This window comes from Acipenser ruthenus, chromosome 37 (genome assembly GCF_902713425.1).
Source record: "Acipenser ruthenus chromosome 37, fAciRut3.2 maternal haplotype, whole genome shotgun sequence".
NCBI lineage: Eukaryota > Metazoa > Chordata > Actinopteri > Acipenseriformes > Acipenseridae > Acipenser > Acipenser ruthenus.
In genome coordinates this window covers 6,241,903-6,258,678 of record NC_081225.1, presented here as the reverse complement: position 1 = coordinate 6,258,678, position 16,776 = coordinate 6,241,903, and the positions used below count along the sequence as shown (strand labels likewise).

Sequence of the window (16,776 nt, the reverse complement as noted above, 5' to 3'; positions counted from 1 at the left end):
AAAAACAAAAGCCTAGCTCACACTGGAGCACTAACAGAAGCCCCTAGCCATTCTCACAGGCAGAATAACAAGTGTTTGGCAGCAGTTCCCAGCAGCCACACCCTCTCCTGCTTGTCCAAAAAATGACCAGCTGGCTTCTATAACCAGCTGCTTTTATAGCATGTGGCAGATGTAATTACTCATCAATGAAACGATCAACGTGGCCACCTGTGTCTTAACAGGATGCCTATATTGGGCTTCCTGCTCCCTAGTTTCCTATATAATTTTCATCCTGTCACAGGGGGATTCACTCAAACAGTACAGCGCTGTTTCATGACCGATATTGTTTCCCTGCTTTGTAGTGCTGTTCCATCTGACTTCCAGACAGAGTGCTGAACTCGCCACAAACAAAAAAAGCACTGTGTTGATACGCTTTTCCATCCATCCATTATCTGTAACCGCTTAATCCTATAGAGGGTCACGGTGAGCTGAAGCCTAACCTGGCAGACACAGGGCGCAAGGCAGGACAACACCCTGGACGGGACGTCAGTCCATCACAGGGCAACTAAGGGGCAATTTAGAGAGGCCAATCCACCTAGCCAGCATGTGTTTGGACTGTGGGAGGAAAGTGGAGTACTCAGAGAAAACCCACACGAACATGGGGAGAACTTGCAAAAAGGCCAGAATCGAACCCAGGACCCTGGAGCTGTGAGGCAGCAGTGCTAACCACATGCTGCCCTTGATATGTTCTTAAATTGAATGTCACCATAGAAAAGCAATAAGACTGGATTTATTGTGTTTTGTTAAAAAAAAGTCTACTGGGATATCAAATGCCCACGTTATTACTTTTACAAATAGTTACAGACATTTTTAGGAGTTATAGCAAACACAATAAAAATCCTTACATTTGAATAATTAATGAATATGCAGTTTTAATTTACTTTTTGTCTACCATTTCCCTCCTAGAGCAGACTGAAAAATACCATATGATAGGATTCTAATAAAAAAAATATGCCAGTACAATGAATTTGGAACCCAGGTACAAATAAAGTACCACAGCACTTCTGTAAGAGACTACAAGTATGCTATTGGCATGTCAAGCTATGAAAACCATGACCACTGTGTACCTGCGGCTGACATGGCCGCGTGGTGTGCAGGGTGAGTCACACAGTCAAGAGGGGCGCAGGTTTCTGGCTGTGCAAAGTTACCTTCCTTTGCTGGGGATTGGAGCGTTGCATTGGCTCTGGTGCTTCTGCAGGTTAGGGCACAATTAGCAGACCGCTGACCTTCAGTTCCCGTGAGCTGCTGCGGGGAACTGCTCTGTGGAGGAAGCGTAATTGAACTTTGGGGTAAAATGATTTGACAAATAATATTTAAAAAAATATAGTATCTGCACTTGTGCTACCATTTCCCTTCAGCGTAGGACCACTGTGGGCAGTCAGATCAGTAAAGCACCCTGACAAGACGTTTCAGTGTCATGACCATTCCTCGATGGTTTCTCCCTCTAACTCCTTCATCCACATGTAAAACTTCCTCATGAAAAAGAAATAACCTGGAAAGCACCTGCACCTGCCCATTATTGTGACTGAAATTGACACGCGACATTGAGAAAAATCCCATTGCGTAATAGTGTGTGTTTGTTTGTTTTTCTTGATGTTTTTTCAGTTGGAGCCCCCTTTGGAAGTGTGATGTACGAATTTGTTGGGAAGAAAGCTCCCTTCCTGGTTCTGGCCTGCTTAGCGCTGATGGATGGAGGTAAAGATGGTTAATACATTTCTAAGGGTTATACTTGCTGTCAGCAATGTTTTCTGAAGCATGCCCCAGAAAAATATCACCAGATCAGACATTGCAGTTCTTCCTGTATCTGAATTTAAACCTGCCTTCAAAAAAATATTTAAAAAGTGGACCCCTGAGCTGACCCTGTCTGTCTCACTCTATGTGGTGGAAAAGATAACGTTGTATGAAATTCATTAAAAACAAAATAATAATTCCGCGTTGAATCAGAAATGTATTGACAGCATTTTGTTGTTTTCAATATAGCATTGCAGCTTTCTATACTTCAGCCTTCGAAGGTTTCTCCCGAGGTGAGCAATTCTGCTATTTTATATAATGTTGTATGCTCTATCATGTACAATAATATTAACCCCTGATTAGTAATTCATTCATGCATGTTCTGTCTAAACAAATGTTTTTCATTCATTTTTTTTTTTCAGTCTGCACAGGGCCCGTCTTTATTAACCCTGTTACGGGATCCGTATATTCTCATTACTGCAGGTAATACTTTCTTCAGCACATCCTTGTGAAAAATATAATGTTGATTATCAAATGTATTAAGCGATAACCGAGTCTACCGAGCCGATAAAAGTAAAGGTCGGAGAGTATTGTCTCACGTAAGGTCCTGGATTTTAATTTGAAAAAATCCATTCATGTGCTGCTTCTGTCAGAACTAATCGGTCTTTCTGCAGAAAGCTGCTGTACGATGCTGTGAATGGAGCCTTTGTGATGTTTCTGTATAGCACAAGATACACGAGTTTGGAATCCTAGTGAAAATAAATAACAGTCATTCTTGCTCATTAGGAGAGCAAAAGAGAGGTCATATGATATCTGTAACTAGAGGAGGCAACGAGACAGTCAACTCCCTCACCAGTATAACATTCTCAACTTTGTCTTTGATTTTATCCACTCATAAGACTAGTATCTCTTTGTACACTAATCTAAATAATAGTCTAAATATGCTGCATGTACTATATCTGTGTAAAATAATATTTAATATGTTAATACATTGCAAAATGTTGTATCCTACATATAGTATAAGTGAATACGACGTGGTTAGGGCATCTCTTTTTGTTATAAGAGATGTCATCTCATGCAGTTTTGGGCAAGATGATCTGGCTATTCAAACTGTGCAGAGTTTTCTGTTATAACACACAGCGAATGAACTTCATATTAATGAAAAACATGATTATCATGAACCGTGTTAACTGTAGGACTGTGCTGTGTGTCCAATGCACAGGATGGCATCTATACACACAGATGTACTTTTGACAAACTCTTAACCTTCATGGGTTGATTTGAAGAGATTTTTAATATTCTATGCAAACTTTCTCTTTGACTCTAAATCCTTGAAATCGACTGTTTTTCTGCAGGGTCCATATGCTTTGCCAACATGGGGGTTGCAATGTTGGAACCAACACTGCCAATATGGATGATGCAGACCATGTGCTCTCCAAACTGGCAGCTCGGTATGTTTTTGTATTTAGTCTAGAGAATGATGTGTATGGGCAGTCTCTGTGAGTAAGCCTGAGCACAGTGGAATTTCTGTAATGAAGCCTGTGCAACAATGACTTGGTGTGTGCTCAGTTAACTGCCCCTGAAACATTGAGTTTGCCAGCTATTTCCAGTGCAATTTTTTATAAACACAATGTGAGGGGGGTTACAGCTGCATTGTTTAAACCACTTCAGTGCAGATATTCAACTTTTATATTTTGAGAAGCAGCCCCTGTGGATGAGAAAGGACAACCGTTATGATCCTGGTAAATTATGACATAACCAGGAACATCAGTAGAGAATTATTCAAAACACACAATAGGATATTAAGCAGATAAGAAATTCCAAAAAGGTAGCTGCTGTGAAGTATCCCTTTATCAACACTCAAGTTTCAGTGTCAAGTTTCAGCCAATCAGAGTGCAGATAGCTATTCATTTATTACACTTCAACAGCACAATGTAAATATAACCTGAACCCTGCAGATATACAGCAGCCCCGATGATACCGACATCACACTTGAATTAGGCACAATGCTGGGCTTTGTTCAATTCAAACACAGCACAGAGATGGAACCATAAACCTTTACATCCAGCGTTGGATAAAGGAATTGAGCTGCATGACCTGCTTACCGAGGGAATTAGGGATGAGGTATCACTTTACAGGAAATATCTCTGATTACTGTGTATTGACATAGTAGTTACTTAGTAAATACATGTGTACTTACACATAATTACAATGTTATTATGCATAGTTACAGTGTCCTTAATGTGTACATCTTTTTTCACGATATATACAGTACTGTGCAAAAGTTTTAGGCAGGTGTGAAAAAATGCTGTAAAGTAAGAATGCTTTCAAAAATAGACATGTTAATAGATTATATTTATCAATTAACTAAATGCAAAGTGAGTGAACAGAAGAAAAATCTAAATCAAATCCATATTTGGTGTGACCAACCTTTGCCTTCAAAACAGCATCAATTCTTCTAGGTACACTTGCACAAAGTCAGGGATTTTGTAGGCATATAGTCAGGTGTATGATTAAACAATTATACCAAACAGGTGCTAATGATCATCAACTCAATATGTAGGTTGAAACACAAACATTAGCTGAAACAGAAACAGCTGTGTAGGAGGAATAAAACTGGGTGAGGAACAGCCAAACTCAGCTAACGAGGTGAGGTTGCTGAATACAGTTTACTGTCAAAAGTCATACACCATGGCAAGACTGAGCACAGCAACAAGACACAAGGTAGTTCTACTGCATCAGCAAGGTCTCTCCCAGGCAGAAATTTCAAGGCAGACAGGGGTTTCCAGATGTGCTGTCCAAGCTCTTTTGAAGAAGCATAAAGAAACGGGCAACGTTGAGGACCGTAGACGCAGTGGTCGGCCAAGGAAACTTGCTGCAGCAGATGAAAGACACATCATGCTTACTTCCCTTCGCAATCGGAAGATGTCCAGCAGTGCCATCAGCTCAGAATTGGCAGAAAACAGTGGGACCCTGGTACACCCATCTACTGTCCGGAGAAGTCTGGTCAGAAGTGGCCTTCATGGAAGACTTGCGGCCAAAAAGCCATACCTCCGACGTGGAAACAAGGCCAAGCGACTCAACTATGCACAAAAACACAGGAACTGGGGTGCAGAAAAATGGCAGCAGGTGCTCTGGACTGATGAGTCAAAATTTGAAATATTTGGCTGTAGCAGAAGGCAGTTTGTTCGCCGAAGGGCTGGAGAGCGGTACACAAATGAGTGTCTGCAGGCAACAGTGAAGCATGGTGGAGGTTCCTTGCAAGTTTGGGGCTGCATTTCTGCAAATGGAGTTGGGGATTTGGTCAGAATTAATGGTCTCCTCAATGCTGAGAAGTACAGGCAGATACTTATCCATCATGCAATACCATCAGGGAGGCATCTGATTGGGCCCCAAATTTATTCTGCAGCATGACAACGACCCCAAACATACAGCGAAAGTCATTAAGAACTATCTTCAGCGTAAAGAAGAACAAGGAGTCCTGGAAGTGATGGTATGGCCACCACAGAGCCCTGATCTCAACATCATTGAGTCTGTCTGGGATTACATGAAGAGAGAGAAGCAACTGAGGCTGCCTAAATCCACAGAAGAACTGTGGTTAGTTCTCCAAGATGTTTGGGCCAACCTACCTGCCGAGTTCCTTCAAAAACTGTGTGCAAGTGTACCTAGAAGAATTGATGCTGTTTTGAAGGCAAAGGGTGGTCACACCAAATATTGATTTGATGTAGATTTTTCTTCTGTTCACTCACTTTGCATTTTGTTAATTGATAAATATAAACTATTAACATGTCTATTTTTGAAAGCATTCTTACTTTATAGCATTTTCACACCTGCCTAAAACTTTTGCACAGTACTGTATAAGTACACAATTGTGTAAGAAAATGGTTCAGGTGAGGGTTAAGGGGGGTTAGTGTTAGGGTTATATCACTTTAGGCTTGCTACGACTCAGCAATCTTAAATGTTAAGCAGATGACATCATTCCATTGCCTTCCGCACTGAACAATAACGATTAGGTAATTTTAATGGCACTCAAAATACAGAGTGAAGTGTTGTGTAAAGTGTTTAAATGAGGTAGTCCTTATCTGTACCCAACAGGCTGACTGATATGAACGTATTGGTCACAGAGCGACGAATATATCACGGGATATACTGTTAGTACAGTGTACCATTAAAGTATTACTGAAAAAGTAAGTTTAAATCTGTGTCAGCTATAGAGTTTAAATTAAGTTTAAAATGAGCGACTATTGAATCATTATGTTTAACAGGTTCGGGAATGTGATATATTGTGTTTTGATCTTGATAATTTACCATTTTATTCCTTAGGTATTGCTTTTCTCCCAGCGAGTATATCGTACCTCATTGGCACAAACCTGTTTGCTATACTTGCTAACAAAATGGGAAGGTAAGTACAGAGCACTTAATGTTTGAGAGCTGTATACAGGAATTGTTAAATGATCATTAAAGAAATTAAAATATAGTGCACAAATAGCAAAGTGTTAAGAAACGGTACATTCACATACAGACAGTGGTGTAGTGCTATATTTAGAGGTATATGTGAGGGGTCACTATTAACTACCCCCCCCCCCCCTCCCACACACAAACACACACACACACTCGCAACCCTACCACGCAGTCTGCAGTCCCTGTTTCCCCATACACTCAACACAACCACTGTTTATCACTAGTAGTTACGGTATTTGACAGGGCTAACAAGTGTACCAATTGATTACAAATTCAAACAATCAGGTATTGAGGAACTATTGTAAAGCAACTGCCTAACAGCTATTTATATTAAAGATAAATAATACACAAATACTGTACATATTTTCTCAACCAGTTTCATACACTAATACACACATGATTAAAACACCGTCATTATTATTATTAATTCTATGCATAACACTCCCCCTTCTCGTATATTGAATGATTTGGTCCAGAATCAGCTCGTCTCACTGTCCTATTGCAGCCGCTTAAGAGCGAATGAGACTGAGGTTTTGAAACAGAAGTGCATCAGTTTGCAAAAAAAATGTGTAAGGCCACAGGTACCCTTTGTTTGTTTGTTGCGATTGAGTTTTATATTTTAAGTAAATGTTTAGCTTATTTTATCTACTTGATTTCTGATATATGGGTCTAAAAATAAGAACTGTAACAATTATTACATCTAATTGTAAAACGCTGACACCTCAGCACAGTGTTGATACAAGTTCCCTTCACCTCTCTTACATTATTCACACCTGTTGTTCCAGACCAGAGGCACACTTTATCTCTCAAGGGTTTCTTATGGTTATTGTATTCTTTGCTTAATTGTATGGGTTATACACATTGATCTCTCCATATATTAAAAGGAGCAAAACCGTTCAATATTCTACAAGTGAAGTACAGAAGCGGTGCTCTCCCTGCACAAGAGAAGTGGGGGGCCGTGCTCCCCCCCGACCCCCCAGCAGTACACCCCTGCATACAGAGCACCAGACATACATGATTTATTCATATTTGTTTTTAAGTGGCGACTATTTGACCCATTTGACTATTTTTACCTCAACTGGTGGACTTTCCAATTACTAGTTGCACTACTAAAAGGCATGTCAAATGCAGACAGGCTAAAATAATTGAATCTATTCAGTCTTGAACAAAGAAGACTACACGGCGCTCTGATTCAAGCATTAAAAATTCTAAAACCTGAAAAAAGAAACAAGGACCAGGGGTCAGAAATGGAGACTAGATAAAGGGGCATTCAGAAAAGAAAATAGGAGGCACTTTTTTACACAGAGAATTGTGGGGGTCTGGAACCAACTCCCCAGTAATGTTGTTGAAGCTGACACCCTGGGATCCTTCAAGAAGCTGCTTGATGAGATTCTGGGATCAATAAGCTACTAACAACCAAACGAGCAAGATGGGCTGCCTCTTGTTTGTAACCTTTCTTACGTTCTTATGTACTCCTAGTGTTTTTGATTTTCTCATTCCAGAAAGGCTTTAGAAACTGTGGCCTTTCAAGTCTGCTGGCTCCTCCTGCTCTATAGTATATAATGTAGTGTAGCGTTTTCTCCATAATAATCTGAAAGCTCCAGTCAATACCTTTTAGTATTTATGGGTGAATGGCTTACAGTTTTGTTTTATTGGATTTGTTTTACTTTCCTTATGCCTTTGTATGATGTGTACAGTCATTCAGAGTGGTTGTGGTAGTGTGTTGTATCCATTATTTAATTTATAATTATTTTCTTTGAACCAGAATTAACTTTGTATTATCTATTCCTGTAATTGATGTTACAGGTTTATGAATGGGCTAATAAAAGGCTGCTTGGCTGGAAACTTTGGTAGTGCTTAAGAAATCTCTGCTTAACAGGTGTTAACCTGTGAATGTTAAAACTCTCTTTAACCGACAAGATACATTTCAAGCTGTCTAAGTCAGGCATCTCCAACCCTGGTCCTGGAGGGCTGGTGTCCCTCCTGGTTTTTGTTCTAACGTTATACTAAATTAATTGGACCAATTAAGCTTCTAATAAGCACTAATTGGTCAAATTAAGTAATTTATGGTACAGTTTGAACAAAAACCAGGAGGGACAGCGGCCCTCCAGGACCAGGATCAGGGACCCCTGGTGTAAGTGATCCAGACAAAAATATAACCGTAAACACATTTTAAACATGTCTTGACACACGAACATTTGTTTGGTTTATAATATCATTAATATCCTCTGCAGCGATCATTAGTTCTCAATAAATGACCTTTGGCCACATTTTCAAAGTGTTTACTCCAGTCTACGTAATGCAATTTAAGTTCTCTTGAGCACTCTCAAGGTGTTTTTCTTTATCCTCTTGTAACATTTACATGATTTTTTTTCCCCATTTTAAAAAAATAATGGTTAATTAAAGACTGGAGGAAATGCTTTGAAAATATGGCCCCTTGTCTTATGTTAAGTGCCATTGCCTTTGTATTGGGGCACTCAAAATGCAGTTAATTATGTTTAGGGCTTCTGATTTCCGGTTTTAACTGATAAAACCTGATAAAACACCCCCGATACAAAAAAAATGAAATCGATGGATAGACAATAAACACCAGAAATGGTTAATCAATTCACGTTGACTTTACCCTTTTACCATTAAAAAAAAATAAAACATACTACAAAAATAATAATAAATACATTTCCTACAGCTGCTGGGCAATGTCCCGCCTTCCTGACTTGGATCTATCATTGATTCGTTCTGAACACTTTAAACCCACCCCAACTCTTGAGTGACAGCACATTCCTACATTTCTATTGGAGACTCCGCCTGCGAGATTTAAAACGAGATTACAATCAGGATGGCGGCTTGTTAGCGGGATTTAAAGCTGTATTACAGTTAAAATACAGGGGATTTAAAACAGAATTGTGGCGAAATGTACAAAAATGCCTACACACAAAAACCCCAGAAGAATGTGCCCGTGACCATAGGGATTTCGTTAAGACAGTAAAGGAAAGAAGGTACAACTTAAGTGAGCAAGTACTATCAAGTTACTACTATACATATTTTGAAAGAAAAAAAAAGCTCAAGTATTTTGGAAAATAACCGAAAACACTAATTTCATACAGTATATCAAAAACGAAAGCCCAAAAAAAAAAGTTTACATAAAATTCGAAAATAGCTAAAAATACCACCGAAAAATACAATTACTAAAACCCGAAAAACAGAAGCCCTCATTATGTTGCAGGTAATTGCCACTGCGTTTAATATTTATGCTTAAGTATGATAAATATAATGATGTCAATTGTTTTGCAGGTGGCTCTGCTCCATGATTGGCATGTTGATTGTGGGTGTTAGTCTCATCTGTGTAAGTCCCCTGAGCTCTTCTATTAGCAATTTGGTTTCTATTTCATAATTTCCACTGAACATTTACTTAGACTTTTTAAATGTTATTACAGGTCCCCTTAGCAAAAGATATCTACGGACTCATTGGTCCAAATGGGGGTCTTGGTTTTGCAATCGGTAAGTATAGTGAAGATATGTTTAATGCATTACTATTTTGTACGCCCTATGATTCTACTTGCAATATGTTAGATATAGTGTGATTTAATAGCGACGGTGCTTCTACAACAATTAGGTTAAATGCGTAAAAAGCAAGGCTTTGAAAAATTAGCAAAAAGTGCTATCAAGAAAACAAATGCATCAGTTAAATGAACACTGGATGCATTCTCCAAGCTTCAGTTGTCATTTGAATTGTTTTTTACATTTTCTTTTCTATTTGATGTGGTTTTCAATCATTGCGAGTTGTTCTGGGATCTGTTGCTACCCAGTATTGAATAGTTATCTGGCTTAGAGCTGATTTTGAGGTAGTGCCTACAAAGGTACCACGAAATATTCCTGTCAGGACAACTGAGGAAGTCAGCACCTCCGGTCACTTTTTTTTAAAGTAACAAATAATGCTTATTCACTGCCAAACATGAACTACTTTAGATGTGTAATGGCTGCAGTATAGGATACTGACCTTAGGTTTAGGGTTTCGGTGTCGGGAGAGGCTTATTCATTGTTTTATTAACAATAATATGATGGCCAATCAGAGTGCTGTGTCCTGACAGGAATATTTGGTGGTACCTTTGTAAGGACAGCGATTGTGAGCTGCTTTCTTCTTTCCATTCAAATGATGTGACAACAGGACCTTTGAACTATGCCAGCCCCGCCTACACTCTCATATATAGTTGAAAAGTCACATGATTCAAATGGAATGAGGAAGGCTGTTCAAACCAGACAAGCTCAAGCATCTCAAAACCAGGTGAAGGCAGAATAGAGAAGAAATAAGCTAAATTCAAAACACTCTTTTTTGTGTTTAATCTGTTTAAGACAACACAAATTGTGTTGCACATACAGTGAGGTCTGCTAACCCAAGTGATGCTGTCCATAATCAGACACACTCTGTGCTGATCGTAACATGTACTTTTTAAAGAGTAGTGATCACTTTAAATTATTATTTGTTTATTTAGCAGACGCCTTTATCAAGGTGACTTACAGAGACTAGGGTGTGTGAACTTTGCATCAGCTGCAGAGTCACTTACAATTATGTCTCACCCAAAAGACGGAGCACAAGGAGGTTAAGTGACTTGCTTAGGGTCACACAATAAGTCAGTGGCTGAGGGGGGATTTGAACTGGGGGGCCTCCTGGTTTACAAGCCCTTTTCTTTAACCACTGGACCACACAGCCTCCTATCCTCCTAAATAAATTAAACTCATTAGTCCTAGAACTGTACAGGATACATGAACACATTTAAAGGTCTGTGCAAATGGTGTTTAATATAATGTAGTAGCGGAACAGCCACAAACAATTAGCTTTAAATAGACTGAAATTAACATCTATTGAATTAACCCGCATCTGGAAGTTATGAAGGGTAGATTGATTTACAAAGGACTATTTCTTATCTCAAGCACATTAACTAGTATTGATGGATTTCCATGCACCAAGAAGCTCTTTCAGCCATTTTGTACTGATAGCAATAGAAAGTAGTGATTGCATTCTTTGTTTTTCTAGTTATTATTTTTCTATGATTCAACTTGAGTAATCAAAGTGTTGTATACTGTGTTTACACCTGCCACTTTTAGGACGGCTTAAAGTACATGATACAAATAAAATAAATCCAGTACATTTTACCTAATATATATTGCCATAATTCCATAGGTCTCAGATTTTCCTACATGAAAAACGCATACATTATGGTAAAGGTGAATTCTTTTTTTTAGCTGTTTAAAAAGAATGTTTATCTAATGCTCCTTGCAGATATTTCAGCGCTGTATGTCCGGTCACCATTGACAATAGGAAAAGCAGTGAATGGTACTCAAATGTGAACCAGTTATTTTATAAAAAAAAAAAATTTGTTCAGGAAGTTGTCTAAAAAAGTGAAACATTATGAATTGTTTGTTCTACAAGGACTGACAGAAGCAACTCAACAGGAAGTGTAAAATGGGAACGAATGCAAGAGACGCTGTTTACAAATGCCTTTTTCATCCTTTTTCATCTAAGAAAATGTGATATCTACAAAGTGACTGCAATCATTTTTTTGTTAGCTATATGTACTTGAATTCTTTTTGGTAGTGTGATTAAAAAGTGATAAAGACTAGTTCTATTGCCTCTGTTAGATCATGGTGATGTGGCAAGACTACCTCCCTGCTGCACAGAAGTAGCAATGGTTCTCATTGCAATCGAGGAATACAGCCACGGCCAAATGTTTTGCATCACCTAGAATTTTAGGATTGAGGAGTAATAAAATAAAAAAAAAACTATATGAACATAATTTAGATCTTTTATTTAACATTGTATAATCAAAGAAACTACAAAATAATATAAAAGCCTATCAGAAGTACAGTATGTCATATGCCACATTTTTCAATTTGTCAGTTTTTCATTAAGTATATGGAAAACTACAAAGCGGTGTGTAATTCCGTATGTTAACGTAACATTATTCAGCAGGTTTCATTCAACTTCATGAAGCAAGTTAATTCGCTAATTCTATAGGGGGATGCAAAACGTTTGGTCATAGCTGTGGGTTCCATTGGTCGGTATAGGGTTTCAGTAAGAGTTCTGTTCATTGACTTGTTCGATTTTCTACAGGTATGGTGGACTCCTCAATGATGCCCATTATGGGATATCTGGTGGACCTTCGCCATGCGTCTGTGTATGGTAGTGTCTATGCCATTGCGGATGTTGCCTTTTGCCTCGGATTTGCAATTGGTAAGTAATGTACAGTCATCAAACAGCATCCAGGACTGCCGGCCATGCGCTTCCATTCACCTTGTCGTTTTCAAAGAAGCGCATGCTATAACAAACATGTATTCTCATTTAAAACAAGGTTCATAAGAAATAAGAAAACTGAAACAGCAGGCATGGAAATCTGGGTCAACCCTCAAATGGCAGTGCAGGTTTAACTAATCTCAGGCTAACTACTGCACACAAAGAGGTCTATTTTAATGGGTGTAATACTGATGCCACTTAGCTCTTCCTAAGGACAAATGATTTACCTAAGGTAAAAGCAGAAGAAACTGTAGGTATTTGTATATTGCTTTGGCAAGGGTTGTTGTGCCTCCCTGTCTGGGCTGTGTGTGAACAGCACCCGTCATACCTACACTTACAGTTCCTGATTAGTACACCAAAGAAGGCACCAGCTGAGACTTTGTGACTTTATTAGTAAGTGTAAACCTATTGCTTAAATGTAATATTAATACACACTCCCAATAAATATTTATTTTCTCTTGTCTTTCAGGTCCTTCCACTGGTGGAGCGATTGTTAGAGCCATAGGGTTTCCAAGCCTCATGGTAATAATTGGGGTTATTAATATATTGTACGCACCCTTGTGCTGCTTCTTAAGGAACCCAACAGCAAGAGAAGAAAAAATGGTGAGTAAATTAAGCAGTAAAATATCAGAGGTGCTACTGACACTCATCATAGCTGCTGAAATCATTGCATCAGTCTTCTGTCATGCATTTACTTTTTCTATTTACATTGAAATAGCACAAATGCCATAAACTATCTGGTAATTAAATTTTATAAAAGATGACGTCCAGGTTAAAGAAAGCTCTCTTTGCAGGTCTTACTTTCAAGTAGTTTAGCACCTCCTTGGTCATTTCACCTGGAGGGAAAAATTGTCTCTACCCATCACCCTCTCTGCTTTTCCTCATGACTGACCACAAAGCCTGCTGAGTAGACTAATAGAGCGGTATTGTGGCTCACCTAGAAAGGTTATGTGGCTCATGAGATTTGGAGCTTGCTGGTTCAAATCCAGGTTGTACTAAGTTGCCGATCTTGGCTGGGGACCTGTGGAGTTGGCCTTTAAGCTCCGTGTGGGGTTGGTTTGACTTGCCATCTGGGCAGCCACTGTGGTTTCAGGGTTTAGCTTGGCAGGAGAAAAGAGGCTACTGAAAAGGCAATGGGAACAGAGGTCTCTGACTATACAGCAGAGAGGTGACAGTCAAGACATTTTGGAAAAGGGATGCTGTTTAGCTTAGTGAAATAGATCCTAACGTGTTCAGTACTAAACCACACCAAGGAAGTAGAGTACTGTACAAGCATGCCTCGTTTCATAATCACTGTCCATTCTTTGTGTATTTTATTGACAATGCATTTTCTTTCACTTAGGCAGTTCTGAACCATGAGTGTCCCATGCCCACCGAAAGCTACAGAACCCAGAATACCTGCCACGGTTTTCCACTGAGTGGTGAAAGCTTTGATGAGGAGAGCCAAGAGTGATTTTTTGGAAGTTGTCCTTAACTCACCCCTCCCCCTGAATATTGTGTTCTATTTTGTATTTGTAGACCCTCCCCTCCCCCAAAGTTCCACCATCACAAGACACAGTCAGTATGCCCTCTAAGATCTCTGCTTCAGATCATTAACAGAAGAATGTACTCGAAACATTTACCAAACCAGAAACCTATTGTGGAAGGGTGGGGGGATTCACTGACACGGGAGACACAAGATTTTATTTGTAAAAGATTTATTTATTTTACTTCTTTATTTTTTTTTTATTTAGATTAGCCCGCAGAGGGCGCTGTTGTCCATGGTCTGGATACTGCCGACAGTAAACCAGGACCACGGGGTTACCAACATAGGTATCCCAATACGTGCACCTTCAAGTGCTCAAAAATAATAATGAAAACAGAAGGCGAAAGAAAAAGGGAAAATAAAACACAGTAATAAAACTACAAACAAAAGTGCTGCTTATGCAGTGCCCCCACTGCCGCTAATCCGGTCAGCACGGGTCTCCGTCCTACACTCAGCTGTGCTATACACTGGGGTTGGCCAGGGTTCCCCGTACCTCTACACACGTCCCCTCGGGTACGTATTTATCTATATTGCTCTGTGAAAATTAGTTTTTTTTTTTTTTTTATGAAAGGCTAGTGCCTAGTGGCACATCTAGTAAAAGCACTCGCGTAGAGTGCTGGATGCGCCCTGTCACGAAATCCGCGTGTTCAGATTCTTTTACGTACTCTTTTGAATTGCTCAGCACACACTCTTATCTCAGGGGAGACGTTAGGAGGACAGAGATGTTATTACTCCTAGTGGGATATAGTTCGTGCTCTGGACCCGCAGTATATCCAGATGACTAATATAGAACTCAAGAAATTGACAGACTCATGTATTTAAAGTTTTTTACGAATCGGAGTATGATTAGTACTCGTTCGGTTTATTAACGGTTAAATATTGGATAGAGTAGCTACAGGCTATGTCGTATCCCCAGCTGAAAGACACACTGGGCAGTCCAGTGTCTTAACAGATATCAACGTTAACACTTTAATACATGTATATATGTGTTAATCAAGGCTGACAAGCAGGCCAAGAATACGTCACCTAAAGTACCCAATGGTCTATTTCAGCACATTCAACAAAACTGTGAGTCCCTTATGGCAATACATGTGAGATAAAAATAATAATAATAATTGCTTAATGCTTACCCTTTAATATAAATTGTAAAAGGATATGGCTGTCTTCACCAGGCAAATGAAACTGAATTCAATCAGCTCAATTGTGTCGGTTTGCAAAAGATGGACCACCTTGCCCTGTCTGGGATGAGTGTGGTACCCATTGAAATTACTCTGGAGTTTTATAGGTTTTTCATCTCATTGGAATACATGGGATGCCTCAATTAAATCCAATCATTAATCAGGTGGGACAGTTATTATCCATTTTACAAATAATAGTTTTCAAAAGATCCGGACTAACTTTTCAGAATTAATAGGGGTCATGTACTCAATAAATTCAAAACTTCACACTTGTTGCAACTCTTGTGATCTCATTTCTTTGCTTTCCTCCAAGCCCCTCCTTTATCTGAAAAGTTAAGTGAACCAAGGTTCCCAGGATCTTGGTTTATAATATAATATAAAAACACTACTGCATGCAAAACACTAATTTTATATGTGTTATATATGAGAGATGTTCTTAATATGTGACATCATCTTCTAAGTGATTATATTATGCTAAATTAAAGGTATGTGTTTCTTTTAACTTCATATTGTTTCATCATTTTGTTAATGAGTCAGTTTTGATTCCATATACCATTGTCTAACAGTATTTGACACAAGTTTGTCTCATACAATATTCAAGTCATTTAGTTTCACTAAGTTTAAGTGGTAATAGTTTTCATTACTATGATTTATCCCTTAAGAGATGCACTGACCAGGCTCTGACCTGTACCTGACTCTGGGAATATGTTACTGCTAGCAGTTTCCACAGTCTCTTGTTTTTTCCAAGGTCAGTGTCTGTGCAAAGAACTTTATTAGATATATGACCTGTCCATTAAGCCATGATTTGTGCATATTATTTCAAGACATTTACTTATCAGTACTAAACCACTAACTCCATAAACCTTAACACTACAAGTCTATGAGATTTGCAATTTTGCTGAAGTGGAATGTAAGATGACCCCCTCCTTTCTCTACAGCCCATATGAGGCCCTTTTTCACTGCAGCAGTTTCAAATAACCACATTATAAGGATTCCATCTACCATCATTAGACAATAGTATAGTGGATTAATAACAAGGTACATTATAGTATATTATTACAAACTTAACACAAAAACATAACACAACACCTTTTAACTTCTATACTTCAATGGATATCATAATGTCTAGAAGTCTTATTGTTCAATAGAACAAAGAATAAACTTGTACCATTTTCCCATTTAAGTAAATCGAATACTGCTCCAGGTTTTAATCTTCTTATCACTATGGCAAAGTCGTGAACAAGCAATAATACTTGTCAGTTTTAAATAATATGTTTTCTCATTATAGCAAATACTTAAAACATATTATTAATCTTATGAAATAACTGTTATGAACTATAAACAGTTTCAATTAGCACTGAACCTGTTTCATTATAAGATAATCTTTCAATTAATTTACCTCTGTTTATCAATTGCTATAATATTATTTTGGTGAATCCCTTTTAGGATTTAAATCCAAATATAGGCCAGTATAACTGCATTCAACTAGGCTTGACCCTTCTCTTTGTTCATACAAAATCCAGCCGAGACAGGATTTTTTCTCAAGACCTCTG

General features: G+C 38.6%; 1 protein-coding gene across 5 annotated transcripts in view; it reads left to right on the top strand.

Annotated features, from left to right (window-relative positions):
* The window catches only part of LOC117397946 (chromaffin granule amine transporter-like), a 41,377-nt gene extending 25,608 nt beyond the window's left edge, over positions 1-15,769 (top strand). For 3 of the 5 annotated variants that reach the window (XM_059008389.1, XM_034912568.2, XM_059008390.1), the window contains exons 7-16: positions 1,645-1,734; positions 2,020-2,063; positions 2,193-2,253; positions 3,126-3,221; positions 6,094-6,172; positions 9,523-9,574; positions 9,666-9,729; positions 12,341-12,460; positions 12,990-13,123; positions 13,863-15,769. In XM_059008389.1, coding sequence (XP_058864372.1) covers positions 1,645-1,734; positions 2,020-2,063; positions 2,193-2,253; positions 3,126-3,221; positions 6,094-6,172; positions 9,523-9,574; positions 9,666-9,729; positions 12,341-12,460; positions 12,990-13,123; positions 13,863-13,973 — 851 coding nt within the window. In that variant the 3' untranslated portion in view covers positions 13,974-15,769. Of the gene's footprint in view, positions 1-1,644; positions 1,735-2,019; positions 2,064-2,192; positions 2,254-3,125; positions 3,222-6,093; positions 6,173-9,522; positions 9,575-9,665; positions 9,730-11,868; positions 11,985-12,340; positions 12,461-12,989; positions 13,124-13,862 lie in introns of those variants that run through there. The other 2 variants (XM_059008391.1, XM_059008392.1) reach the window with 2 other exon arrangements.
* Positions 15,770-16,776: the final 1,007 nt, after the last annotated feature.